The sequence below is a fragment of the Erinaceus europaeus genome, chromosome 20 (genome assembly GCF_950295315.1).
Source record: "Erinaceus europaeus chromosome 20, mEriEur2.1, whole genome shotgun sequence".
Lineage (NCBI taxonomy): Eukaryota > Metazoa > Chordata > Mammalia > Eulipotyphla > Erinaceidae > Erinaceus > Erinaceus europaeus.
In genome coordinates this window covers 24,810,662-24,837,668 of record NC_080181.1, presented here as the reverse complement: position 1 = coordinate 24,837,668, position 27,007 = coordinate 24,810,662, and the positions used below count along the sequence as shown (strand labels likewise).

The following is a 27,007-nucleotide window of genomic DNA, read 5'->3' as shown; positions in this document are numbered from 1 at the left end:
ATAAATTTAAAAATGTTTTTGTACATTGCAAGTGTCAATAGTAAAAAACACCAGTCTATTGCAAACAGATGCCCTATGTCCTAACATATGGCTAAGTGGCTAACCTGCTCTTCCAGATACACTTGAACATGTGTAAAAATACTGAAAATGAATGAGAAGCTTAAAACCAACCTCAGGTGGAAAACTGACTTCATAACTTAAAAGATAACGTTACTCCTGGGTGAAAAAGAATCGGGAACAGGAAATTATGTCATGCCCTATAATAACTATGTGGCTGCTGTCCTATTGCTGCAATACTACTACATCAGATAGTAGCAGAGTAAGAATTAGTTACTAAAGGCTCCATTATTTCCCATTTAAACTTCAAGGAATTACATTTGGGTGCTTGAGAGTAATTATTTAGCTCCTACTGTTTTCACTCAAAGCAGTTCCTCTACTTTCTCACTTTCTGTTCTCTGTTGTGTATCCTGTAAACAGTGCAAGATAAAGATCTATTTTCCAAGGAATCCCATAAGTGTATTCACAAAACATTTTGATTTGCCAAATTATTCTTTTATAATAATTATTATTTTTTGATAGAGGGTGATAGAGAGGCAAGGAGAAAGAGAGGCATAAAGACAGAATAACAGACACCTGCAGCACTGCCCTACAGTCCTGGAAGCTTTCCTCCTACAGGTAGGAACCAGGGGTTGAAATCTGTCTTTGCCCATGGTAATGTGTGTGCCTTACTGGTTGCACCACCACCAGGTTCCAAAACCAAATTCTTGTTTTTTACTTAGTGTTTCTTGTGAGTGTGTGTATGAAAGAGAGTGAAGGGAAGACCAGAGGGAGAGGGAGAGAAAGAATGGGAATCCAGAGCACCATTCCACCATTTATGATGTCCTACTTGTTTTTGTCTTTCTGGTTTTCATGTGGTTTTGGGGCATGTGCTCTACCATTGAGCCACTTTCCTCAGTCTGTTCCTAATTTTAAGAAGGTTCATTTAGTGATTAATTGGGGGTGGGGGAGCCTGCCATACACATGCAAGTCATAAGTTGCTACCACAGAACCATTTCTCAGGCTGACCATTCTTAATTTTTAAGGTATTTTATATAATCAATTCTTAAATTACACCTACCAAATAAATAGTAAAAATATCCATACTGTAAAACAGTGGTGACACACCCAGATGTTTATCTGATTCTGCTAGTCACTTAAGTTCATGACTAAGGCCACTACTGGGCTGTGGTTCCAACTTTTTATTTAAAAAAAAAATTTTTTTTTTTTTTTGGCTCCAGGGTTATTGCTAGGACTCAGTGTGGGCACTGCAAATCCACTGCTCCTGGAGGCTATTTCCCCCCATTTTTGTTGCCCTTATTGTTATTATTATTGTTATTGTTATTAATGCTGTCGTTGTTGGATAGGACAGACAGAAATGGGGAGAGGAGGGAAAGACAGAGAGGGGGAGAGAAAGATAGAAACCTGCAGACCTGCTTCACTGCCTGAGAAGCAACTCCCCTGCAGGTGGGGAGCCGGGGGTTTGAACCGGGATCCTCATGCCAGTCCTTGCGCTTTGCGCCACCTGTGCTTAACCTGCTGCGCTACCACCCAACACCCCCCAACTTTTTATTTTTAATGCCAAATATTTGGCACAGTTCATATAGTTTCTGTGGCTAAGAATGTGAATCTGACCAGTGTAGTATCTCACTTAGATAGATAGTATGCTGTTTGGCCATGTGCATGACCCATGTTTGAGCTCAGTCCCCACTACACTAAAGGAGGCTTTACTTTACTCTCTGCCTCTAACAAAATAATAGTAACAAAAACAACAATAACTTATTAAAGAGAGAGACACTGAGGCCACAGCTTCCTTCAATGTGATGAAGACTAAGCTTGAACCTACATTGGGCATATGGCCAAACAGGGCACTATTCAAGTGAGATATTTCACCAGATCAGTGGATTAAGTTTAGTACTTTCCGTCCATTCCCCAACTCCCGTCTCATTTTCTTTTACCAGAGCTCTGCTCAGCTCTGGGTTATGGTGGTATGGGGGATTGAACCTGGGGCTTATGAGCCTCAGACATGAATCTTTGCATAGCCATTATGCTATCTCCTTAGCCATTGTCCATTCTCTTAATATAAGAGAATAAATAATTCCATTATATATTAGTAGGCTGTAGACAACCAACTTGGGACTCTAATATATTTTATTTCATTAATATTATATTTATTTCTTTATTTTGAAAAGAGATGGAGAAATAGAGGGGGGGAGAGGAAGAAGGGGATCTGCAGCACTGTTTCACCACCTACAAAGCTTCCCCCGAAGGTGGGGACTAGGAGTTTGAACCCAGATCCTCCCACACTGTAATAAATATGTTTAACCAGGTGCACCACTGACTGTTCCCAGGACTCTATTAAAAATTTACTCAGAAAAAAAAAATGATCAGGAACAACAAAGAATCTGTAACACTACTTAACTGAATTTCACTATATGCCAGAGTTAACTCCTACTGGAATGCCAGGCACTTTTCTGTATTTGTTATATGAAATACGGTGCTCCTTTAGTGTCTATTAAAATTATGACCATTTACTCTACAATCGTTCAGTCCCATTTCTGGAAACCTATCTCACAGATAAAACCAAGAACAAATAAAATGACATAATACAGTGTTATAGGTGTTCTATTATATATAATAATAAAAGAAGACAACACAAGTCAAGTACCCACAAAAAAAAAATGGCACAGAAGGGTCTCCAGGACACACCTTAAGAAAACAAACAAGAAAGGAGTCGGGCAGTAGCACAGTTGGGTTAAGTGCAGGTGGTGCAAAGCACAATGAATGGTGCAAGGATCCCAGTTTGAGCCCCAGCTCCCCACCTCAGGGCATTAGTTTAATCATTATGTTCACAGGTGGTGAAGCAGGTCTGCGGGTGTCTTATCTTTCTCTCCCCTTCTCTGTCTTCCCCTCCTCTCTCCATTTCTCTCTGTCCTATCTAACAATGATGACATCACTAATAATAATAACTACAACAACAATAAAAAACAAGAGCAACAAAAGGGAAAATAAGGGAGTCAGGCAGTAGCGCAGCAGGTTAAGCGCACGTGGTGCAAAGCGCAAGAAACCGCTCCCCACCTGCAGGGGAGGCTTCACAAGCGGTGAAGCAGGTCTGCAGGTGTCTTTCTCTCTCACTGTCTTCCCTTCCTCTATTTCTCTCTGTCCTATTCAACGACGACAACAATAAAACAAGGGCAACAAAAGGGAAAATAAGTAAATATAAAAAATTTTTTTAAAAAAAGGGAAAATAGGGGGTCGGGCAGTGGCGCAGTGGGATAAGCGCATGTGGCGCAAAGCGCAGGGACCGGCGTAAGGATCCCAGTTCGAGCCCCCGGCTCCCCACCTGCAGGGGAGTCGCTTCACAGGCGTTGAAGCAGGTCTGCAGGTATCTTACCTTTCTCTCCCCCTCTCTGTCTTCCCCTCCTCTCTCCATTTCTCACTGTCCTATCCAACAACGAACAACATCAACAATGGCAATAATAATAACCACAACGAGGCTACAACAAGGGCAACAAAAAGGGGGGAAAAATGGCCTCCAGGAGCGGTGGATTCATGGTGCAGGCACCGAGCCCAGCAATAACCCTGGAGGAAAAAAAAAAAAAAGGAAAATAAATAAATATAAAAAAATTAAAAAATCTGTGTCATCACTGGAGCTTCATCACTCCATAATGATTTTTCCAGAAAGAGCTAGAGACAGAGTGGCAGAAAGTTAGACAGTGAAACGACCACAGCAACGAGGCTTCCTTCAATGCAGTGAATGCAGTGGGTGCCTGGCTCAAACCTGGGTTGTGCACTGGACAAAGAAGCACTATTTTCTGGCCCAATAAATATTTCTTTAAAAAAGGGGGGGGGGGGTTTGGGCCGTGGTACACCTGGTTAAGTGCACACATTCCCATGTGCAAGAATTTGAGTTTAAGTCCCCCACTCCCAGCCTGCAAGGGGGATGTTTCACAAGTGAAGTGAGTCTGCAGCTGTCTCTGTCTCTCCCTCTCTCTCCATCCCTCTGAATTTCTGACTGTCCTATCTAATTAAAAAAAAAGAGAAAAAAAAAAGGAAAAAAATGGCCCCTGGGAGAAGTGGATTCGTAGAGCTGGCTGTGAGCCCTATTGATAATCCTGATGGCAATAAATATAAACAAATAAATAAACAGCTGGCAAAATAGCTCACTTGGAATGGTGTGCTGCTTTGCCATGCATGAGACACTGGTTCAAGTCTGGCTCTCACTGCACTGAAGGAAGCTTCAGTACTATGGTCTCTTTTACTGTCTAACTCTAAAAAAACAAAAACAAAAACAAACAAAAACAACTTAGTAAAACTAGGGAAAGATAGAATCAGGCTGGGGGTATGGATTGACCTGTCAATGTCCATGTCTAGCAGACCCCATAAAGAATCTTGTTCCATGCTCCATAACTGTTAAGAGGAAAATGACCAGATGGCTCTGAACTCCAATTCCAACAGAACCAAGAGGGAGGGGGAAAAAAAAAACTACCTGTGAAAGCTGGTAACTATTACCTTGAGATTAATAAAAATAAATTTATCTACAAATACACACACACACAAAATATATATATATATGTATATCTCACATTTGAATGTTGAACCTTGTGAAATATACTTCTGGAAGTTACTGAAACCAATAACAACAGAAACCCTAGTAAGAATGATGATTTGAGGACAGGTGGTAGGGCAGTTGGTTGAGTGTGTGTTATAATGTGTTAAGAGCCCAGGTTTAAGCTTCTGGCCCCCACCTGTAGTAGGTCATTGCTTCAGATATTTCTTTCTCCCTATCTCCTCCTCTCCCCTCCCTCTCAATTTTACTCTGTCTCAATCAAAAATAAAAATAATAATAAAAATGTTTTAAAAATTGGTATCGTATGGAGATAAATTCAAAAAGAAGAGGCAAAGACATGGGGGAAAGGGATGTATTACATGTATGTAAAATTGTATCACTTTGATTTCTATATTGTATATAAACACTCACAAAAAAAGGTAAAATTAAGTAATATGTAATATGGTAGAGGCCAGGCCGTGGTGCACCTGCTTAAGTGCACACATTTGCATGTACATGGCCCTGCATTCAAGCCCTAAGTCCATATCTGCTAGGGGAAAGCTTTCAGAGTAGTGAAGCAGTGCTACTGGTTTCTCTCTTTCTCCCCCTGCCTTTTTTTTGAGGGGCTCAGTGCCTGCACTACGAATCCACTGCTCCTGGAGGCCATTTTTTCCCTTTTGATGCCCTTCTTGTGATTGTTACTATTGCTGTTGTTGGATAGGAAAGAGAGAAATCGAGAGAGGTGAAGACAGAGAAGGGAAGAGAAAGATAGACACCTGCAGACCTGCTTCACTGCTTGTGAAGTGACCCTCCTGCAGGTTGGGGGGAGCTGGAGGCTGAAACCAGGACCCTAATGCTGGTCCTTGCTCTTTGCTCTATATGTACTTAACCCGCTGAGCTACTGTTTGCCCCCTTCTTTCTCTATTTTTATCTGTCTCAACCCAGCAAAGTAAAATAATAATAATAAAATAATTTTTGTATTTATTTATTTATTTTCCCTTTTGTTGCCCTTTTTTTTTTTTTTAACCAGGGCACTGCTCAGCTCTGGCTTATGGTGGTGCGGGTAACTGAACCTGGGACTTGATGGAGCCTCAGGCTTGAGAGTCTGTTTGCATAACCATTATGCTATCTACCCCCACCTACCCTTGTTTTTTATTGTTGTTGTAGGTATTATTGTTGTTGTTAGATAGGACAGAGAAAAATGGAGAGAGGAGGGGAAGACAGAGAGGGGGAGAGAAAGACATCTGCAGACCTGCCTTACCACCTGTGAAGCGACTCCCCTGCAGGTGAGGAGCCGGGGCTCGAACTGGGATCCTTGCGCTTTGAGCTATGTGCACTTAACCCGCTGCGCTACCGCCCAACTCCCAATAAAATAATTATATATATGTATATATATGTGTGTATATATGTATATATATATACACACACACACATTTGAAAGAATATGGTAATTTTTAGAACTTGCTTATTTATTTTATTTTTAGTAAATAGTCTAGAATTAGTTTAATCATTATGTACACAGATAATGCGTGACTATATAAACAGGTAATCATGGATAAAAATACATTTTCTTGCTTCTTAAAAAAAGAAAACTAGGGCGGTCAGGCAGTAGCGCAGTGGGGTAAGCGCACATGGCGCTAAGCGCAAGTACCCACCTAAGGATCCCGGTTGGAGCCCCCGGCTCCCCTCCTGCAGGGGGTCCACAAGTGATGAAGCAGGTCCCCTCCCCCCTCTGTCTTCCCCTCCTCTCTCCATTTCTCTCTGTCCTATCCAACAACGATGACATCAATAACAACAATAATAATAACCACAACGATAAAACAAAAGGGGAAGAAAATGGCCTCCAGGAGCAGTGGATTTGTGGTGCAGGCACCAAGCCCCAGAAACAACCCTGGAGGCAAAAAAAAAAAAAAAAAGAAAGAAAGAAAGAAAGAAAAAAAAAAAAAAAACACAGAGCCTGGTGGTAGTGTAGAGGGTTAAATGCCCATGGAGCGAATCAGCTTAAGGATCCGGGTTGGAGCCCCGTGCTCCCCACCTGCAGGTGGATCGCTTCATAGGCTTCATAGGCGGTGAAGCAGGTCTACAGATGTTTATCTTTCTCTCCTCCCCTCTGTCTTCCCTCGTCTCTGTTGATTTCTCTCTGTCCTATCCGGCAACAGCAACAGCAGTAACAACAATAAAAACGACAACAACAACAACAAGGGCAACAAAAATGGGGAAAATGGCCTCCAGGAGCAGTGGACTGTAGTGCAGGCACTGAGCCCCTAACCATGGAGTTAAAAAAGAAAAGAAAAGAAAAACAAAAGGTTAAAGTCTGAAAATAAATATCATGAGTTGCTAACTATCTATTAAAGTTACTACATCTTGCATATTAATAGAGAAAGGAAGGAAAGAAGCTTTTTAGCTGCACTCATATTCTCAGACATGAAATGAACATTTTTCTCTCTTGAAATGGATGACCCTAAAACTAAATATCCCACCAAAGGCCTCCTGAAGTAAACACAAAGGAATGAAAATAAACAAGGAGGTTTCATAGTCAAAAGGAAATGCCAAACTCCCCCACAATTTTTTGGACATTCTCTCATTCATTTAAAGCATGAACTGAATCAATTGCAACTTCATTTTTTTCTACCCTGTAGCTCTCATCAGTCTGATCCCACACACAGAGAAAAGAACAAAAGTCCTGCCTCCTTTTCACCAAGGCTCTTCACATTTATGCCACATTTACTTTGAGCCAGTCATCACACTGATGTGTGTATTCTCATTTCATCTTCACTAAAAACTGAGGTAATTAGCATTATTCCAATTTTGCAGGAGCAAAAAACAAGCATAGATTCTGAGAAGTAAAAAATAATTTTCCCAGGATCCCAATGTATTTAAATGGCAGATTTGTGTTCATTCTGAAATCTGAACTCTAATGTACATTTTCATTTCCCTAAAATTGGCTCAGTAGAGAGGCCTATTAATCCTGCCATATCACTGGTTCTTGTCCTTTTTTTCCCTTGGTCTTTATATTTTTATTATTATTTTTATTTTATTTACTGGATAGAGATAGCCAGAAATTGAGAGGGAAGGGGCTGCTAGAGAAGGAGAGATAGACACCTGCAACACTGCTTCTCCACTTGCAAAGCATTCCCCCCTGCAAGTGGGGACCCAGGGCTCGAACCTGGGTCCTATGTGCACTGTAACGTGTGCTCAACCAGGTGCACCACCACCCAGCCCTGTTCTTGTCATTTAAAAAAATATTTGTTCTCTTTTGTTGCCCTTGCTGTTTTACTGTTGTAGTTATTCTTATTGTTATTGATGTCATTGTTGGATAGGACAGAGAAAAATGGAGAGAGGAGGGGAAGGCAGAGAGGAGAGAAAGATAGATACCTGCACACCTGCTTCACCACCTGTGAAGCGACTCCAATGCAGGTGGGGAGTCAGGGGCTTGAACCCAGATCCTTACACGGATCCTTGCGCTTTGCTCCAAGTGCGCTTAACCCACTGTGGTAATGCCTGACTCCCTCTCTTGTCATTTTTTAAAGAACATTTTCAAAATTATAATTTTTTTTTTTCTGTCTCCAGGATTGTTGCTGGGGCTCAGTGCCAGCACCACGAATCCACTGCTACTGGAGGCTATTTCTTTTCTCTTTAGTTGCCCTTATTCTTGGGTTTTGTTTTCTTTTTGCCCCCAGGGTTATTGCCAGGGCTCGGTGCCTGCACCACGAATCCACTGCTCCTGGAGACCATTTTTTCCCTTTTGTTGCTCTTGTTGTTCCATCATTGTTGTGGTTATTATTATTGCTGTTGGTGTTGCTGTCACTGGATAGGACAGAGAGAAATCGAGAGAGGAGGGGAAGACAGAGAGGGGGATAGAAAGACAAACACCTACAGACCTGCTTCACCGCCTGTGAAGCAACTCCCCTGCAGGTGGGGAGCTGGGGGATCCAACCGGGTTTTTTCCACGGGTCCTCGCGCTTCGCGCCACGTGAGCTTAACCCACTGTGCTACCGCCTGACTCCCTGCCCTTATTGTTTTATCATTGTTGTGGTTATTATTGTTATTGCTGTCGTTCTTGATGGATAGGAGAGAGAGATGGGGAAGAGAGGAGAGAGAAAGGCACCTGCAGACCTGCTTCACTGCTTGTGAAGCGACCCCCCTGCAGGTGGGGATCTGGGGGGCTTGAACCGGGATCCTTATGCTGGTGCTTGTGCTTTGCACCATATGAACTTAACCCACTGTGCTATCGCCCAGCCCCCTCAAAATTATTTTTTAAAAATCTTTTCTAGTGGGAGAGACAGTGGCACACCTGGTTAAGAATACACATTACGGGAGTCAGGCATTAGCGCAGTGGGTTAAGGGCACATGGTGCGAAGCGCAAGGAGCCCCATAAGGATCCCAGTTCGAGCCCCCAGTTCCCCACCTGCAGGGGAGTCGCATCACAGAAGGTGAAGCAGGTCTGCAGGTGTCTCTTTTTCTCTCCCCGTCTTTCCCTTCTCTCTCCATTTCTCTCTGTCCTTCCAACAACGACGACGACGCCACCAATAACAACAATGACTACAACAACCATGAAAAATAAGAGCAACAAAAGGGAAAGTAAATATTTCAAAAAAAAAAAAAGAACACACATTACAGTGTTCAAGGATCCAGATTTAAGCCCCTGGTCCATACCTGCAGGGTTAGAGCTTCACAAATGGTGAAGCAGGGTTGCAGGTGTCTCTCTATCTCTTTCTATCTCCCCCTTCCCTTTCAGTTTCTCTGTCTCTATCCAATAATAAATGAATAAATAGTAAAAAAGTTTAAGAGAGAGATAAGAACAGCATCATATTCTGGCACATGTGATGCTGGGGATTGAACCCAGGACCTCATGCTTGAGAGCCCAATGCTTTTATCCACTGTACCTCCTCGGCTACCAAAATTATCTTCTTATAATATTAAGACAGTGCCGGGTAGATATCATAATGATTATGCAAAAAAACTTTCATGCTCAAATCTCCAAAATCCCAGTTTAAATCCCGTATACCACCGTAAGTCAGAGCCGAGCAGTGCTCTACTAAAAGCAAGTAAAATAAATAATAAGAAAATATTAAATTGAGTGGCCCAGGAGGTGGCACAGTGGATAGGGGAGTGGATACACTGAGGATTCATCATCATCATCCACACACACTGACATGAGTCAAGATTAACTGCATGAATAGGTTCTATAAATAGGCATTCAGCAGAAGAATCAAATCTTAGGCAAATATATAAATGGCACATGAATAATCTACATAAGAGAAATGCATATGCTCATGACATACATGCTTTTTATTAGGCTACCAGTGTCAAAGCACACAGAAGGACACTCACAGGAGAGAGTTTCTGGATGAGGTCATGGGCAACATGGACAAGGTTCTTGTCTTCATGAAGACATTTCTGAAACTTCTTGCTCTCCTCATCTTCTAGAAGATCAAAGTCAATGGCAGCATCCAGTAAGGCCTGAATTAAGCCCTTCCAAGATTTTAGGGCTGGAACCTGAGGTGCAACTGCAGCACTGATGCCTGTTCCAATCACCAGCACGAGTTCCCGGGGCTTCTTTGTTTTTAAACTTGGAAGCAGCTTTCTGAAAAAGTGAAACATCCGACAGGTATGAGGCTCCAGGATAGACTCTCTGAAACGAATGTTTTTTTCAGCTATGACTTTCACACTGCAAAAGTGACAGGTACCTCTTCAAAAGTAATTTAAGAAAAAAAAAAAAAAGCCTTTCTTTTCTTTATTTATTTTTTCTCCTTCAGGGTTATCATTGGGGCTTGGTGACAGCACTATGAATCCACCGCTCTTGGCAGCCATTTTTCTTCTCTTATTTTTTCTATTGGATAGAACAGAGAAATTAAGAGGGGAGAGGAAGACAGATAAAGACAGAGAGACCCGCTTCACTACTTGTGAAGCGACCCCCCTGCAGGTGGGGAGCTGGGGGCCCAAAAAAAGGATCCTTGCCACGGGTCCTTATGCTTCGTGTTGTGTGTGCTTAACCTGGTGCACCACCACCCAGCCCCGTTCTTCTTTTTCTTCTTCGTCTTCTTTTTTTTTTATTATTTATTTTATTTATTTATTCCCTTTTGTTGCCCTTGTTGTTTTATTGTTGTAGTTATTATTGTTGTTGTTGTTGGATAGGACAGAGAGAAATGGATAGAGGAGGAGAAGACAGAGAGGAGGAGAGAAAGATAGACACCTACAGACCTGCTTCACCGCCTGTGAAGCGACTCCCCTGCAGGTGGGGAGCCAGGGTTCGAACCGGGATCCTTATGCCGGTCCTTGTGCCCACCTGCGCTTAACCTGCTGTGCTACAGCCCGACTCCCCGCGTCTTCTTTTTTTTTAAAGAATGCTGTGCCAGTGCTTGCTGAAAAACTATGTAATAAATGTGTTCTTGTAATCCTAAAAAGCAATTTTAAAATCAGTTTTTCCAGGAGCCGGGTGGTAGTGCAGCGGGTTAAGCGCACATGGTGCAAGAGCAATGGACTGGCTTAAGAATCCTGGTTCGAACCCTTGGCTCCTCACCTGCAGAGGGTCACTTCACAAGCGGTTAAGCAGTTCTTCAGGTGTCTTTCTCCCCCTCTCTGTCTTCCCCTCCTCTCTCAATTTCTCTCTGTCCTATCCAACAACAACAGCAATGGCAACAATAACAATAATAACAATAAGAGCAACAAAATGGGAAAAAATGGCCTCCAGGAGCAGTGGATTCGTAGTGCATGTACCGAACCCCAGAGATAACCTAGAGGCAAAAAAAAAAAAAAATCAATTTTTCCTTCATAGGCCTCTCAACCTAAGAAACCCTCTAATATCAGGAAAAGGTCCAATTATATTATAATTCTGCTGAGTTCTGCTAACTAAACTACACGTTAAGCTAACATTAAATTTTAAAAGAACATATTTGATTTAAATGTGAGAGAGGAAATAATTCAGACAAAATAAATTCCTTGTTGCTGAGAAATGTAAAGCATTGAAAGTCTATGAGAAATTTAAGCCCAACTTTGTCAACAAAGTCATAAGACAAAATTAAGTATGACTAAAATTGAACAGAGTCAAATAAAGGAACAATTCGCCTTCAGTTTTGTTCTAAATAGTCTCAGAAAAAAAGAAATAAAAAAGTAGCTACTAGAATTATTAAAACACAGAAGCCTCACATACCTAAATAAACTATTCAAGGGATAACAGAGAGTACAAAACATTCTTTCCATACCAAGATAAGAAAAGACAAAGTTCTATCCAGAAGTTTCTATGTGAAATAGCATGGGTATAAGTGTTTATAAAAAAAGACTACCTTTTTTCATTCTGAAGACTCTTTGAAATATGTTTAATCATCTTATTATTCTTTTTTAAGAGGCAGAGAGGAGGAGGAGGAAGCAGAAGAGAAGGAAGAGGAACCACAGCACTGAAGCTTCTTTGGGCTCAAAACTGGGTCATATACATGGCAAAGTAACACACTATTCAAGTAAGCTTTTTTTGCTGGCCCTGGTTACTCATTTTAATTTCTGCTACCAGTATGCCTTTTTTCTGCAAATTACCCTTAAAAAAAAAAAAAGAGAGTACAGTGTGGTCCTGGGAGTCCTGAGTTCAAGCCCCAGCAGGACATGTATGAGTGATTTCTGGTTCTCTCTCTCTCCTCTCATTATTAAATAAATAATTTTTTAAAAAAGAGTAGAAACAGAATCAGCATTTGTCATAACCCAGAGAAGTAGAGCCCAACAGGCAACTTTGTTATGTAGCTGGACTAAAGGCAGTTTTTTTTTTTTTTTTTTTTTGCCACAAGGGTCATTGCTTGGGGCTCAGTGTCTGCGCAAGGATTTCACCACTCCCATTTCCCCTTTTGGTTTATCTGCTGAGACAGAGAAATAAAGAGGGGGGAAAAGGAAGGAAGTCAAAGACACCTACAGCACTGCTCCTGCAGCTACCCACCCCCAACGCCCTGCAGGCGGTGACAGGGGCTTGAACCCATGTCCTTGCACATAGCAATGTGTTCTCTACAAAGTGTGACAGCACCCAGCCCCTGAGCCATAGTGTTCTATATTCAGAAACAGAGAGTTGGGGTAGAAAGCATAATGGCTATGCAGACTCTGATGTCTGAGGCTTCGAAGTTCCAGGTTCAATCCACTGCACCACCATAAGCCAGAGATAGCTGACCAGTACTCTGGTAAAAATAAATAAATAAATAAATAAATAAATAAATAAATAAAATAATGAGAAGGAAAGAAGGAAAACATGCTAGGGAGGAGACTAAGTCAAAGTCTCTACATGAAATATATGGTCTAAGAGCTGGCATAGTAGCAAAAGATTGAACCTGAGACTATGGCACCTCAGGCATGAGAGTCTCTTTGTATAACCATTATGCTATTTACCCCTGCCCAAAGAATTGGAATCCCCAGAATCACATCTGCCAGGGTGACGCTGATCCTCTCCTCACTCTCTTCCTCCCTAAAGCTTCCATTGAAATCAGTAGAATTGTGACAGCATGAAGCCCCAGAGGCAGAAATAAATAAATAAATAAATAAATAAATAAATAAATAAATAAATAAATAAATAAAACAAAGAAACTAAGGGCCAGGGGGGAGCTCACTTGAAAGAATGTGTGCCATAGGACAGGCAAGTTCTTGGGTTGGAGCCCCAGGTACCTCACGGGAAAACTGAGGGAAGTTCCCATGGATGATGAAGCAGTGCTGTGTTGTCTCTGTCTCTCATCTCGTATCAAAAAAAAGCAAATGAAAACACTGGTCCAGGAGGCCAGGTGGTGGCGCACCTGGTTAAGCACATACATTACAGTGCTCAGGGACCTGGGTTCAAGCCCTTGGTTCCCACCTGCAGGGCAAAAGCTTCACAAGTGGTAAAGCAGGGCTGTAGGTATCTCTTTGTCTTTCTCCCTCTCTCTTTTCCCCCTATTCTCAACTTCTCTCTGTCTCTATTAAATAAAAAAAAAATTAGTCTAGAAGTGGAGATATGATGTACATGCAAGGTCCTGGTGTCACATTAAAAAATGATAATAATACAACCAAGAAAATAAGATTTTTAAAAATATTTATTATTTAAAAAATATTTATTTATTTCTTCCCTTTTGTTGCCCTTGTTGTTTTATTGTTGTGGTTATTATTTTTGTTGTTACTGATGTCATCATTGTTGGATAGGACAGAAAGAAATGGAGAGAGGAGGGGAAGACAGAGAGGGGGAGAGAAAGATAGACACCTGCAGACCTGCTTCAGTACTTGTGAAGCAACTCCCCTGCAGGTGGGGAGCCGGGGGCTCAAACCAGGATCCTTATGCCTGTCCTTTCACTTTGTGCCACCTGCGCTTAAACCACTGCGCTATTGCCTGATTCCCCTAATTTTTTTTTTTTTTTATCCCAGAGGACTGCTCAACTCTGGCTTATGGTGGTGCAGGGGATTGAATTTGGGACCTCAGAGCCTCAGGCATGACAGTCTCTTTGCAAAACCATTATGCTATCTCCCCTGCTCACTAAGAAATAGCAATATTAAAAAAGAAAGAAAGAAAGAAAGAAAAGGAAACAGCAATATACATACAGTACTTAAAAGTGCAAATGTAAAATATTAAACAGATAGAAAATTGAAATGATGGGGGTCGGGTGGCAGCGCAGCGGGTTAAGCGCATGTGGCACAAAGCGCAGGGACCGGAGTAAGGATCCCAGTTCGAGCCCCCAGCTCCCCACCTGCAGGGGAGTCGCTTCACAGGCGGTGAAGCAGGTCTGCAGGTGTCTATCTTTCTCCCTGTCTTCCCCTCCTCTCTCCATTTCTCTCTGTCCTACCCAACAATGAACAACATCAACAATGGCAATAATAATAACCACAACAAGGCTACAACAACATGGGCAACAAAAGAGGGAAAAAATGGCCTCCAGGAGCAGTGGATTCATGGTGCAGGCACTGAGCCCCAGCAATAACCCTGGAGGCAACAAAAAAAGAAATGAAATGATTATTCAGATCAAAGGAGTGAAGCATTAAGAACCTTGAATTTATATATGTCCTTGAGGAAAAAAGTTGAAATCCAAAATGAAACTTAATAATCAAACTTAGTGGAAACAACTGGGATAGTTGGTAAGTGTATTTTCATTATCTACCATTAGTAGAAATTTACCATGATCCTTAGATTTCCTTCCTTCTTTACCTGGGTTTTTTGGTGGGAGGTGCACCATCATCATTGATGAATCCAAATATCGAGTCTATATCAGAGGCCTGGCTCCCTGTAGAAGCCATTCAGTTTCTAAAATAAATTAAACACCATTGACTATGATTAGATCTGTAAAGCATACCATTAAAAACAGCACATGCATTAAACAGTCTGAACAAGCAGTATACCCTCAAGGTATTTTATATGTTTTATTTATTTATTTTCACCAGACACTTCAGTTCTGGCTTATGGTGGGATGGGGGATTGAACCTGGGACTTTGGAGTCTCAGGCTTAAGAGTCTCTTTGCATAACCATTATGCTATCTACCCCTGCCCAACCCTCAAGGTATTTTAAAAGCATCCCTTGTTTAATGGAAATCCATTAAGGTGGTCTGGGAGGTGGTGCAGTTGATAAAGTGTTGGACTTTCAAGCATGAGATCAAGCAGTTCAATCCCTGGCAGCACATGTGCCAGAGTGATGTCTGGTTCTTTCTCTCCTCTTATTCCTCTCTCATAAATAAACAAATAAAATATTTTTAAAAAAGAGAAGAGAGAGGGAAACCCATTAATTAATGAATGTTTCAAACCTCAAAATTTAAATTCATCTAAAATTATTTCAAGATCATGGGTTACATACTGCTATCTTGATTCTGTTCCTAAGGCTTCCCACTCCCACCAAACCCACTACCCAAAACCATAAAAACCAATGTTAACTGGCATCAGTTATTGGCCATCACATAGAACCTAAAAAATATCTGTTAACCACAGAAAAGACTTACGGAACACTTAGCAGATAAAAACAATACTTGGGACCATCAAAACGGTTCACTTGGATAGTGCATTGCTTTTTCATGCGTACAACTCAGGTTCAAGCCCCCCACTGCACGGAAGGAAGTTTTGGTGTTGTAGTCTCTCTCATTCTTATTCTCTCTCTTTCTCCCTCTATCTGAGAAAGTTAGCCCAGAGTGGTGAAGCCCTAGTGATGGATAAAAGGAAAAAGAAAGTATATAAATATACTAATAGCACCCAATTATTCATTCACTATCAACTAAAGGGATCAATATGTCAATACTAATTTGCTGATTGTTTCACACCCCTGATGTGTCCTCACAGACAAGAGAGGTATGGCTCTCTAGCTAAACAGTAGAATTTGATACACTGTGAAAAATGGGAAAGATATTACCAAGCAAGGATGTATGAAAAATAAACAAGTATTTCTAGGTGACAAGATAATTAGCAATAGTAAGAGAATGACCATGGGTTAGAATAAAAATGAATACTTTTTTTTAAAAAGATTTATCCATTCATTTATTAATGGGGGAGGGGGAGAATCGGAGCACTGTTCCAATACATGCAATGCCAGGGACCGGAACTCAGGACCCCATGCTTAAGAGTCTAACAATCTATCCACTGAGTCACTTCCTAGGATAAAAAATAAGCTTTAATTGCCCAAACTTTTAGTGAACCTGCTAAATCTTAAAGACTGTTAGTTTTAAAATGTCAACAGTATTTTTAGAAAAAAAACTGAATTACTAATGATTTCAGCTTAATGTCGTAAATAAATTTTTTTTCCTTATTAAAACATTTTTTAAATATTGCTCTGGGATAGCCAAACAGCTCACTTGGATAAGGCATAGCTTTGCCATCTGGGCAATGCAGATTCAAGCCCAGCCCCCACTACATTGAAGGAAGCTTTGGTGTTGTGGCCCCTAGAAAGTTTGCTTAATTTTCCTGGTAAATAAAAGGCTCATAAATTTTTAGAAGTACTAGCTAGAAGGTATATGACCTTTCTAGTCAAATATTTATTATTTTTTTTTGTGAAAAAGCTGAAACTCAGAAAAAGGTAAAATACTTAGCAAAAAGACTTGTTCAAAGTAAAAGTATATATTCTAGTGGTAGACCAGGACATGGCACAGTGGATAAACAGTATTAGACTATGGAGCATGAGGTCTTGAGTTTGATCCCTGACATCATATATGAACCAGAGTGGTGCTCTAGTCTCTTCTTCCTCTTCCCCTTCCGTTTCCTTCTCTCCCCACCCCACCATGTTAATAATATACATTATGTTAAAAAGTAAAGTTTGAACTGAAAAGAGTTAATCTCTAGCAGATTGTTTTGATAAATCAAAAAGGAAACACCTAAATAAAATACAAATTATTCCTTTATAGCCCAACTATTTTACTAAGCAGGAAATGATGTTAGGAATGCCAGATACCATCCTCTCTTAAGTTTACATACACTGTAGTTTTTGTTTGTTTATTTATTTATTATTGAATAGAGACAGAGAGAAACTGAGAGGGAGGGAAGATAGGGAGAGAGACAGAGAGACACCTGCAGCCCTGCTTCACCACTCGTGAAGCTTTCCGCCTGCAGGTGAGGACCAGGAGCTTGAACCTGGGTCCTTGTGCACTATAGTGGGGGCAATTAACCAGATGTACCACTGCCTGCCCCATCAAGTTACATACACTGATTGCAGCCTTAACTACTTCCCATTTTGCTGATACCAGTTGTCAGATATCAGCAAACCACTCAAATATTTTCAAGAAGTTTCAGTTTGTCAAGTCACTTCTAACTTTAAAATTTTATGCTCTAGACTGCAGAAGCATTGGTAGAAAGTGGTTATTTCCACCACACGAGAGAACTAAGTATTGGTTTTAAAAGGACACAATGAAAGGTCTACTTGTTATTTCTTTTTCCTGAAATATGGTTCTATAAATACATCACCTAAACATATTACACCCATGAAGGAAAATATTTGTATATCAAGGATGATGAAAAAAGTATACACGGAAGCAATTTAATATTAAGTAGGTTCTGATGGCAGATATCTTTAGAGTTCAACTACTAAGATCTTATTTAACACACTTGCATTATGCTTATCACATATCAGGCATTATTTGTAAATATTAACTCCAGTAATTCCCATTATTTTATGAAGCACTATTGTTACTTTATGTGTGATGAGAAAACTGAGGTACAGAAAGGTCTGGCATTAGAGTTCAAACCAAGACAGCCTGCCTGCCTGCTAAGCCTCTTACCCACACAATCACTACCTAAAAACATTCAAGTATCAGTTTCATAGCCTTTTTTTGTTTGTTTGTTTTAACTTTCAGTCTAAAACTATTAAAAAAGAAAGAAAGAAAGGAAGAAATAAAGAAAAAGGAAGAACCTACAAAGATTTACTTGAAACAAGTTGGTAAATTGAACGAAACCTCTTCTAGTAAAAAGAACTATTTGATGCATACCTCTCATTCCCACTAGAGTACCAGAACCCTACATCTATCTGACCACTTTTTAAAAATATTTTATTTTCATGAGAGAGATACAGGAAAACACACACACACACACACACACACACACACACACACACACACACACACACACACCTCTACCCACCACTGCTCAGATATGTCTTATGGTGGTGCTGGGGATTGAGCCTCAGAGCCTAAAGCTTTTATAACCATTGTATAACCATTATGCCATCTCCCCAGTCTGCAATCATTTTCTACTGGAAAATTTGCAAGATATTTTTTTCTGGATTCTACTTCTGCCAGCTTGTCAATGTTTGATGCCTACTTCTATTGTAAGCTTTCTGATACATTTCCTGAGAATTAACTGCTCTGAAGGTCAACTCTATCTACCATAACTTAAGAGAATTAAATATGGGCCAACAGCCCTTGACATGTTCTAATCGGAATGTTTCAGGTCCTCTTATTTAGGAAACAAATGAGAAGTAATTCAATATGCACATATTGTATTTAAGCATATATTCATCCTGTTTTCTAACTGAGTAACATCTTTTCTCCAGTCCAAAGAATGCTGATATGATATAATGTCACATCTACACCACAATGACATCTAAACATAAACCATATTTAATATTTTTAAAGTACTATTTGCAAAAAAATTCAGCATTAACATTTATCCTAAACAATATAGTTAGTGTTATAGCTCTTTCAAGTTAAATGTGAAAAATCTGATACAGAATTCCTAACATGCATCAACTAGTTCACCCAATTTCTTTATGTGATTAGTATTAGAGTTTCCATTTCAGTGAGGCTTGCTATGTATAATAGAAGTTGAAAGTGCTTCTCTGCCACAAGAAAACAAAGGCTATTATTACCTTGGCAGTATCTTCATTACTCCAATTACTGTAAGCCACTGAGAAATCCTTCAAGGCCAAGAGAGTTCAGCAAAATGAAAGTCAGATACTTGGTAAAAGCTGAGAACAATAACAGCAACCTCATTAACAAAATGTTTAAAGGCCTAAGTTTTCACGTAAGACAGAACTCTTATACTTTGAAACCCATCTATGTAGGAAATAAAATGCAGGTATTTGGTGAATGAAAGAAGGGAAAAATCAAGGCAAGTGATATAAGGAAAAATCCATTAAGAAACATGGACATGAACAAAAGAAAATCAGCATGCTATTTGGATAAACTTATGTTTATCTGAGTGAAGGACTTGCGAATTTGACACACACACCTCCGCCCCCCAACTCCAAAAATCTTGCATCTTGGTGCTATCAAAGAGAGCAAAATCTGGTTCTTTCCATTGAAGTGCAGGGTGAGGTCTCCCAGTCTGCTTTCCTCACTGTTACATGTGGTTCTCCCTGAGCTTCCAGTGTGTTGTTTGCAGCTTGAACAACTGACATACCAGAAGACACTCAGAATAACACAATGTGGTTTATGGATGGGTAAAATAAGTCAGGGGAGAAAATTTTCAGTGACATTTTTTGCCTAGAAACAAAAAGATCTACAAATGACTAGTTTGAGAAAGTGGTACATTTCTTGTTCCAAAAGAGCAGTTGTACTTAAAGCAAACTCCCCCATCCCATTTAAAAAAGTGACTAGAAGAAAAGACTCGTTTGTTTCTCTAAAATAAACAGAAAAAGTTAACTTCATTTTTTAAGGAAAAAATAGTCATTCTCCACTTTGGAAGAAACTAAATACCTCTAATTGTGGTTTTTGGATTAATTCCAACACATCTGGCTACTAGTGAGGAGGGGTGGGAAGAGTGGGAGAGAAAAGAAATCATATACAAGGTACCATAAAAGAACTAAAAAAGCTTGCTGATAAACACATTAAGTACTTTGCTCAGGTAGTTGATAAACTCAGTTCCATCATGTAGGATGCAGCCTTTTCTACCAGTGTGAGAAAACACTTTTCCATTTTCTTTCTTCTTTTCCCCTCTACAGGTGGGGACCAGGGACTTGAATCTGGATCCTTGCATTCTGTAATGTGAGTGTTTAACCAGGTGTGGCACTGCCTGGCCCCATATTTTCTTTCTCCTAACATACTCAGAAATGGAAATGGAAGTGGTATGCAGGAATTATATCTAGATGTGCCAGGGCCTGATTCCTTTATGCACAATTATTAAAGGATTATCTCTATCACTGATTAATTCAGCGTGTTTTTGTTTGTAATGTTATTTTTATTTATTATTATTATTTTTTTAATTTTTAAAAAATATTTTATTTTATTTATTTATTCCCTTTTGTTGCCCTTGTTGTTTTATTGTTGTAGTTATTATTGTTGTTGTCATTGTTGTTGGATAGGACAGAGAGAAATGGAGAGAGGAGGGGAAGACAGAGAGGGGGAGAGAAAGATAGACACTTGCAGACCTGCTTCACCGCCTGTGAAGCGACTCCCCACCAGGGGAGTCGGGGTTCGAACCGGGATCCTTATGCCGGTCCTTGTACTTTGCGCCACCTGCGCTTAACCCGCTGCGCTACAGCCCGACTCCCATTTATTATTATTTTTTAGCAGAGTACTGTTCAGCTCTGGTTTATGGTGGTGCATAAGATTGAGCCTGGGATCTTGGAGCCTCAGACATGAGAGTCTCTTTGCATAACAATTATGCTATCTACCCCTGCACACTGGTTAACTTAGTGTACTCATACTTTAGCCTCTAAATTCATGCACCTGATACCCTCTACCTTCTGTCAGGTAAAATCTGCATCACACTCTTTTCCTGAAAATCTGCTTTAATGTAATCACTGATAAAATACCAGATCAATACCACTCAGTCTTGGCATTTTACCAGTAACAAATGACATATAACTGAAAAATGTGAGGATTTCATCAGAGATAGACTTTCTGAAACAATTTAAGGACTGAGAGGTGCAAGCCCAAGTCCAGAATGTCTTTTAACTCAAGCTCCGAAATAAACCACATTGGTATCCGAGGATTAAGAGCAAAGATGTTATTTATATCTGTTATTTTCAATTACAAAACCACAGTAACACATTGCATATGTGTTTCAGGAAGGTATAATGGAATATCCACATTAAAATTTGATTTGAACTAGCAGGTGATGATGGAAGTTGATGATTTTACCGTGCAAACTATGGTAACTTCGTTGTCACTGCTTCCCCTCTTGCCAGTCTTCTGAGAAGGCACTGCCTGAAAACAGGGATATATGTTGCTAAGGAAAGAGACTTTAAAAATATTTAGTGAAAATATTTTCCATGTTTTAAGTAGTATGATCACACATCAGTTTCATCACAAATGACACAGACTATCAAGCAATTAAATCAACCTTCAAGAGCAAGAATTTTTGTTTTAGCAAGTCCTTACCAAATTCTTTTTTAAAAAAGTTTTATCAGTGATTTAATAATGATTAACAAGATTATAAGATAACAGGGGTACCATTCCATACAGTTCCCACCACTAACTAAATTCCTATTATAGTGAGTTACATATGGCTATACCCTCAACTACTTCATTTTTTTTTTTTTTTTACTAGAGCACTGTTCAGCTCTGGCTTATGGTGGTACAGGGGAATGAACCTGGGACTATGGAGCCTCAGGCATGAGAGTCTTTTTACATAACCATTATGCTATCTACCCCTGCCCTCAATTACTTACTTTTTATGCCAATTAAGTACCCACAATATGCTGTGTACAAGTGAAAATCCATTCAAGTCTGAACGAGTGGAGAAGATAACATCATTATAGAGTATTTCACTATGAGTTGAAATCTGGTCTTAAAGAAGACTTTTCTGATATATATATATGTATATAATATTTATTTATTTATTGGATAGAGACAGTCAAAAATCAAGAGGGAACAGGATGGCAGAGAAGGGAGACAGACAGACACCTGCCACACTGCTTCACCACTCACAAAGCTTTCCCCCTGCAGGTCCTTGCACATTGTGACATATGCACTCAACCATCCAGCCCCTTATAAATGTATTTTAATGTTTAGTAAGAATATTATATTTTCTACTCTTTTTTACTTTTTTGAGAATTTCTAATTTAAACACTACTAAGCTTGACAAAAAAAATGTCAGTGGTAGAGTACATGCTCTGCAGGTATGAGGCCTTAGGTTGAGTTTTGGTATATAATTAAACTTTTACTTTGAAAACATGAAACCAGACAAACATTACAATTAAAAACCCAAGTGTAGTTGGATGTTAATAGGATTAAGTAAATTTGCTATCAATACCAGGTGAAACATCTCAAAGAACCCCACAATTGGCCATGCATCCACATTAACAGCAAAAATAAGATACAAAGGAGGAGGAGCTTTATAATATTTCTTTTTAAAACTATTTTGTTTACTTATTTGATAGAGAAAGAGAAAAATCAATAAGTAAAAGGGAGATAGCTACAGAGACAGCTATACAGAGACAGAGAGACACCTGCATCACTGCTTCACCACCTGGCCTCCCAAACTTTCTTGGAGTTAACTAAAAAAGAAAGCAAATACAATGTTCTACAACATTAACATAAAAAAGAGGGGGCAGCATACCCCTCTCCTCCAAAACCCTCTTGGCAGAAGGGGCAAAGGCAAAGTGGGTTGGGTCACTGACCACCCCAGTTCCAGGGAAGGTGGGGTTCTGCCCCTAGGATACTACAGCAGAGTGAGGAGGGGGGTACCTGCTTGATCATGGTGTAGGGGTCACTTTCTCCCCTTGTTCTGTTGGGGAGAAGGTAAACATTATTTGCCCCGGGTTCTCTATTTGCAGTTACATAAAAAAATATATCTTTTTCTGGAAGAAACAAATAAGGGGTTGGGTGGTAGCACACCTACTTGCGCACACATTACGATACACATGCACTAGGGTTCAAGCCCCCAGTTCTCACCAGCAGGGGGAAGCTTCACAAGCCATGAAGCAATGCTGCAGGTGTCTTTCTGTTTTTCTCTTTCCTCTTTATTTCTCTATACAGTAAATAAGTAAACAAAACATTAAAAAAAAGGAAAACAACTCATTTATAAGAATGTCCAGGGAGTCAGGCACTAGCACAGCAGGTTAAGTGCACGTGGCGCAAAGCGCAAGGAACGAGTAAGAATCCCAGTTTGAGCCCCCATCCCCACCTGCAGGGGAGTCGCTTCACAGGTAGTGAAGCAAGTCTGAAGGTATCTATCTTTCTCTCCCCATCTCTGTCTTTCCCTCCTCTCTCCATTTCTCTCTGTCCTATCTAACAACAACAACTTCAATAACAACAACAACAACTACTATAACAATAATAAAAAAACAAGGGCAACAAAAGGGAAAATAAATATAAATTTTTTTAAAAAAAGAGTGATAAAATAACAGCAGCAGCATTCAACAGCAGTTAAAATGTTTACTAAATGCAGACTTGCAATTCTCACTTAGAAAGCAATTGGAGGCCCAGAAAAATGGTGACATTTTCTAAAGGGTTGATCATTAAATTTGGGGTGATTCATATGCAGTCCTATCTAAAAGGATGACAGAAAAGGCCTGACCAGGTTCTCATGGGTCCTTCCAATTTGCAGCTTTGTTGTTGTTATTGATGTTGTGAAGTGCCCTCCCTGCAGGTGGGGATCCTTACTCAGGTCCTTGTGCTTTGCCCCACATGTGCTTAACCTGTTGCGCAACCACCCGACTCCCCCCACCCCATTTCTATCTCCCTCTTCCCTCAGTTTCTGTCTATATAAAAAAGGGGGAGGGGCACAATGAGCAGTAGATTGTAGCTTCACTGTTAAGGCACTGAGTCCCTGATAGCAATTAAAAGAACAACAGCCAGAGTGAGAAACAACTTTATGATACATTGAACCTGCTTCTTATAAACAGAGCATGCATCTGAAATAAAGATGATACTGAATATATCAGTATCAATGTATGTTACCAGTATATATTAAGTGTACAATGCAACCTCAAGACAGGTCCTCAGTCACTGATTAGAACATATATAAGTAATATTCCTAATTTAAGATCAGAAACTTAACACATGCGTGGGTAGACAACATAATGGTTATGCAAAGAGAGTGTCATTCCTGGGACTCCAAGTCCCAGGTTCAATCCCCCCCACAACAATAAGCAAGAGCTGTGCAGTGCTCTGGTGTTTCTCTCTGTGTCTTTCTCTCTCTGCATCTCTCTCAAAAATAAAAATAAAAAAAGAAACTTAATATATGAAAAAGTCCACTGAATTAAGAAATATATAGATCACCAAACAAAAATGTTAAAAAGAATCAGGAGGAAAAAAAAAATCAGGAGCTACTAAGCTTGAAAGAAACTAAAAAGTGTTCTTCACAGCCCCCAGAGACAGGAGTGCCCAGCCCCTATGCCATCCTTTGCTATTAAATACAAGCCTTTTGTTCTTTAAGAAACCTAGAAATTGAGATGGCAAACTTCCCTTTTTACTAAATGCTAAGTCTTATAAGCATAAGCTCCAACATCAGTTTCTTAGTCACACACACACACACACACACACACACACACACACACACACACGCTCTTTTTGTGCATTTAGCTGCTTTACTTGGGAATTACCTAATTCAATTTAAGACCAAAGTCTGGGTGTTTCTGCAGAACATTCCACTGGCTGGAAATTCCCTAATTATTCATTTCTCTTGGCTTATGAACCTTTTCAACTGACTTGAGGAGAAACCCTTTCCTAGAAAGCTGAGGAGCTCTAGGCCTCACTCTAGACACACTGGCCTCTTTAATGGTCTTCAGACAGGCCTGGTACACTCTGGCCTTGGGTTCTTTCTTCACACTAGCTGTTCCTTTGGCCTGGCATGTTCTTTCCTGTGCACCTTCAAAGGCCTGTCTCTGAAGCCATGTACCAACTCTAACTTCCACTTTGACCACCTTGTTTAAAACTGTAACCTCTTCATCTCACAGCACTGACTGCTCTGCTTTTTATTTCGGAACTCATATCATCTTCTCACACACCAATTCTATTTACTAGCAATGTTTGGGGCTTGGGGAGATAGTATAATAGTTACATAAATGAGCTTTCATGATTCAGACACCAGAAGTCTCAAACTCAATCCCCAGCACCTCCATAAACCAGAGCTGAGCACTGCTCTGGTCAAATAAATAAATAAATGACTCCCAGGCAGGGATCTTTAATTCACAATGTATCCCTAGACTCTAGACTTGTGTTTGAAGCACACAGTGGGCATCTGAGTTATTTACTGAATAAAGTCAAATGCAAGATGTTGCCCAGGATTAGAATTATAAGAAATTTGGATCGGCAAAATAGGCCACTAGAATAATGTGTTGCTTTGCCATGTGTACAACCCAAGTTCAAGCTTATCCCACAATGCATTGGAGGAAGCTTTGGTGCTGTGATCCTTTTCACTCCCTCTGCCTTTCTATCTAGAAACTCATTCTGGATCAGTGAAGCTGAATGGTGATGAAAGAAAGGGAGGAAGAAAGAACAAAGAAAAAGAGAAAAGAAGGGAAGAAATTTTTGTCCAACAGAGAACGTACTTTCAATGAAAATGAAACACCCATTACTGTATTTAATGTTGTGAAAAATAGAAACAGCCATTTAATTTTTAAATTGAACATCTAAGAGGAAGAGACAAACTCCTGGGAAAACCACATGGATTTCAGACTTAAGGTTTCATGTACAAAATAATTTTATTTTTTAAAGAAAATTATATTTTTCCCATTATGGTTTTCCTTGGAGCTTTGCTTCACATCTTCACAATTCCACTGTTCTTGGCAGATTCTTTGTTTGATAAAGGGTTAGAGAGAAGAAGAGACAAAGAGAAGACAGATACTACAACAGTACTCCACCACTCATGCTTCCCTTTTGCATAGTGTTCCTGTGTGAGGCCAGGGCTTAAACTTGGGTTCTTACACATCTGCATTTTTAAAAAAATATTGATTTATTCCCTTTTGTTGCCCTTTTTTAAAAATTGTTGTAGTTATTATTGATGTTGTTGTTTTGTTGGATAGGACAGAGAGAAATGGAGAGAGGCGGGGAAGACTGAGGGGGGAGAGACAAGACAGACACCTGCAGACCTGCTTCACCTCCTGTGAAGTGACTCCCCTGCAGGTGGGGAACCAGGGGCTCGAACCAGGATCCTTACGCCTGTCCTTGCTTTGGGCCAACCGAGCTTAACCCGCTGCGCTACTGCCCAACTTACTGAACATCTGTATTCTACCAGTAAGATATCTCCCACTCCCCAGATAATTTTATTTCTTTTAAAAAATATTTATTTATTTATTCCCTTTGGTTGCTCTTGTTTTATTGATGTAGTTATTATTATTGTTATTGATGTTGTTGTTGTTGTATAGAACAGAGAGAAATGGAAAGAGGAGGGGAAGACAGAGAGGGGGAGAGAAAGATACCTGCAGACCTGCTTCACCTTCTGTGAAGCGACTCCCTTGCAGGTGGGGAGCGCGGATCCGTAAGCCAGGCCCCTGCCTTTTCGCCATCTGCGCTTAACCCGCTGCGCTACTGCCAAACTCCCCATTTTTTTTTCTTACTATTCTTAGTGATTTAATAGTGAATTACAGAACTGTAAGATAATAGGGGCATAGTTCCACACCACTCTCACCATCAAACTTCTTCCATGGTTTTAGAGATTGGTTGATTTCTGCTTTCTTCTTCTTCCTTCTCCTCCCCCCCTTCTTCTTCTTTTTTTTTATTTTCCCTTTTGTTGCCCTTGTTGTCTTTTTTTACTGTTGTTGTAGTTATTATTGTTGTTGTTATTGATGTGGTTGTTATTGGATAGAACAGAGAGAAATGGAGAGAGGAGGGGAAGACAGAGGGGGGAGAGAAAGATAGACACCTGCAGACCTGCTTCACTGCCTGTGAAGCGACTCCCCTGCAGGTGGGGGGCCGGGGACTGGAACCCGGGCCGGTCCTTGCACTTTGCGCCACCTGCACTTAACCCACTGCGCTACCGCCCGACTCCCTCCCCCCCCCTTCTTCTTTCTTCAACTTCATGCATTTCAGCTCTCTATATTCCAAGAGTGAACCCATCTTGTAGTTGTCCTTCATTTCCTTACTTTGCTAAACATATTCCACCTATTTTGTCTCAAAGGGCACAATATCATCTTTTTTTAG

The 27,007-nt window shown here is 40.2% G+C and overlaps 1 protein-coding gene across 7 annotated transcripts in view; it reads right to left on the bottom strand.

Moving 5' to 3' along the window:
* Positions 1-27,007, bottom strand: part of FAM118B (family with sequence similarity 118 member B) — a 58,171-nt gene that overhangs the window by 14,741 nt on the left and 16,423 nt on the right. The window contains exons 1-6 of one of the 7 annotated variants that reach the window (XM_060180166.1): positions 26,853-26,900; positions 26,496-26,551; positions 21,062-21,127; positions 18,847-18,945; positions 14,721-14,816; positions 9,920-10,172 (exon numbers count right to left, since the gene is read on the bottom strand). In XM_060180166.1, the coding sequence (XP_060036149.1) occupies positions 9,920-10,172; positions 14,721-14,809 (342 nt within the window). In that variant the 5' untranslated portion in view covers positions 14,810-14,816; positions 18,847-18,945; positions 21,062-21,127; positions 26,496-26,551; positions 26,853-26,900. Of the gene's footprint in view, positions 1-9,919; positions 10,173-14,720; positions 14,817-18,846; positions 18,946-21,061; positions 21,128-22,816; positions 22,837-26,495; positions 26,552-26,852; positions 26,901-27,007 lie in introns of those variants that run through there. The other 6 variants (XM_060180163.1, XM_060180161.1, XM_060180162.1 and 3 more) reach the window with 6 other exon arrangements.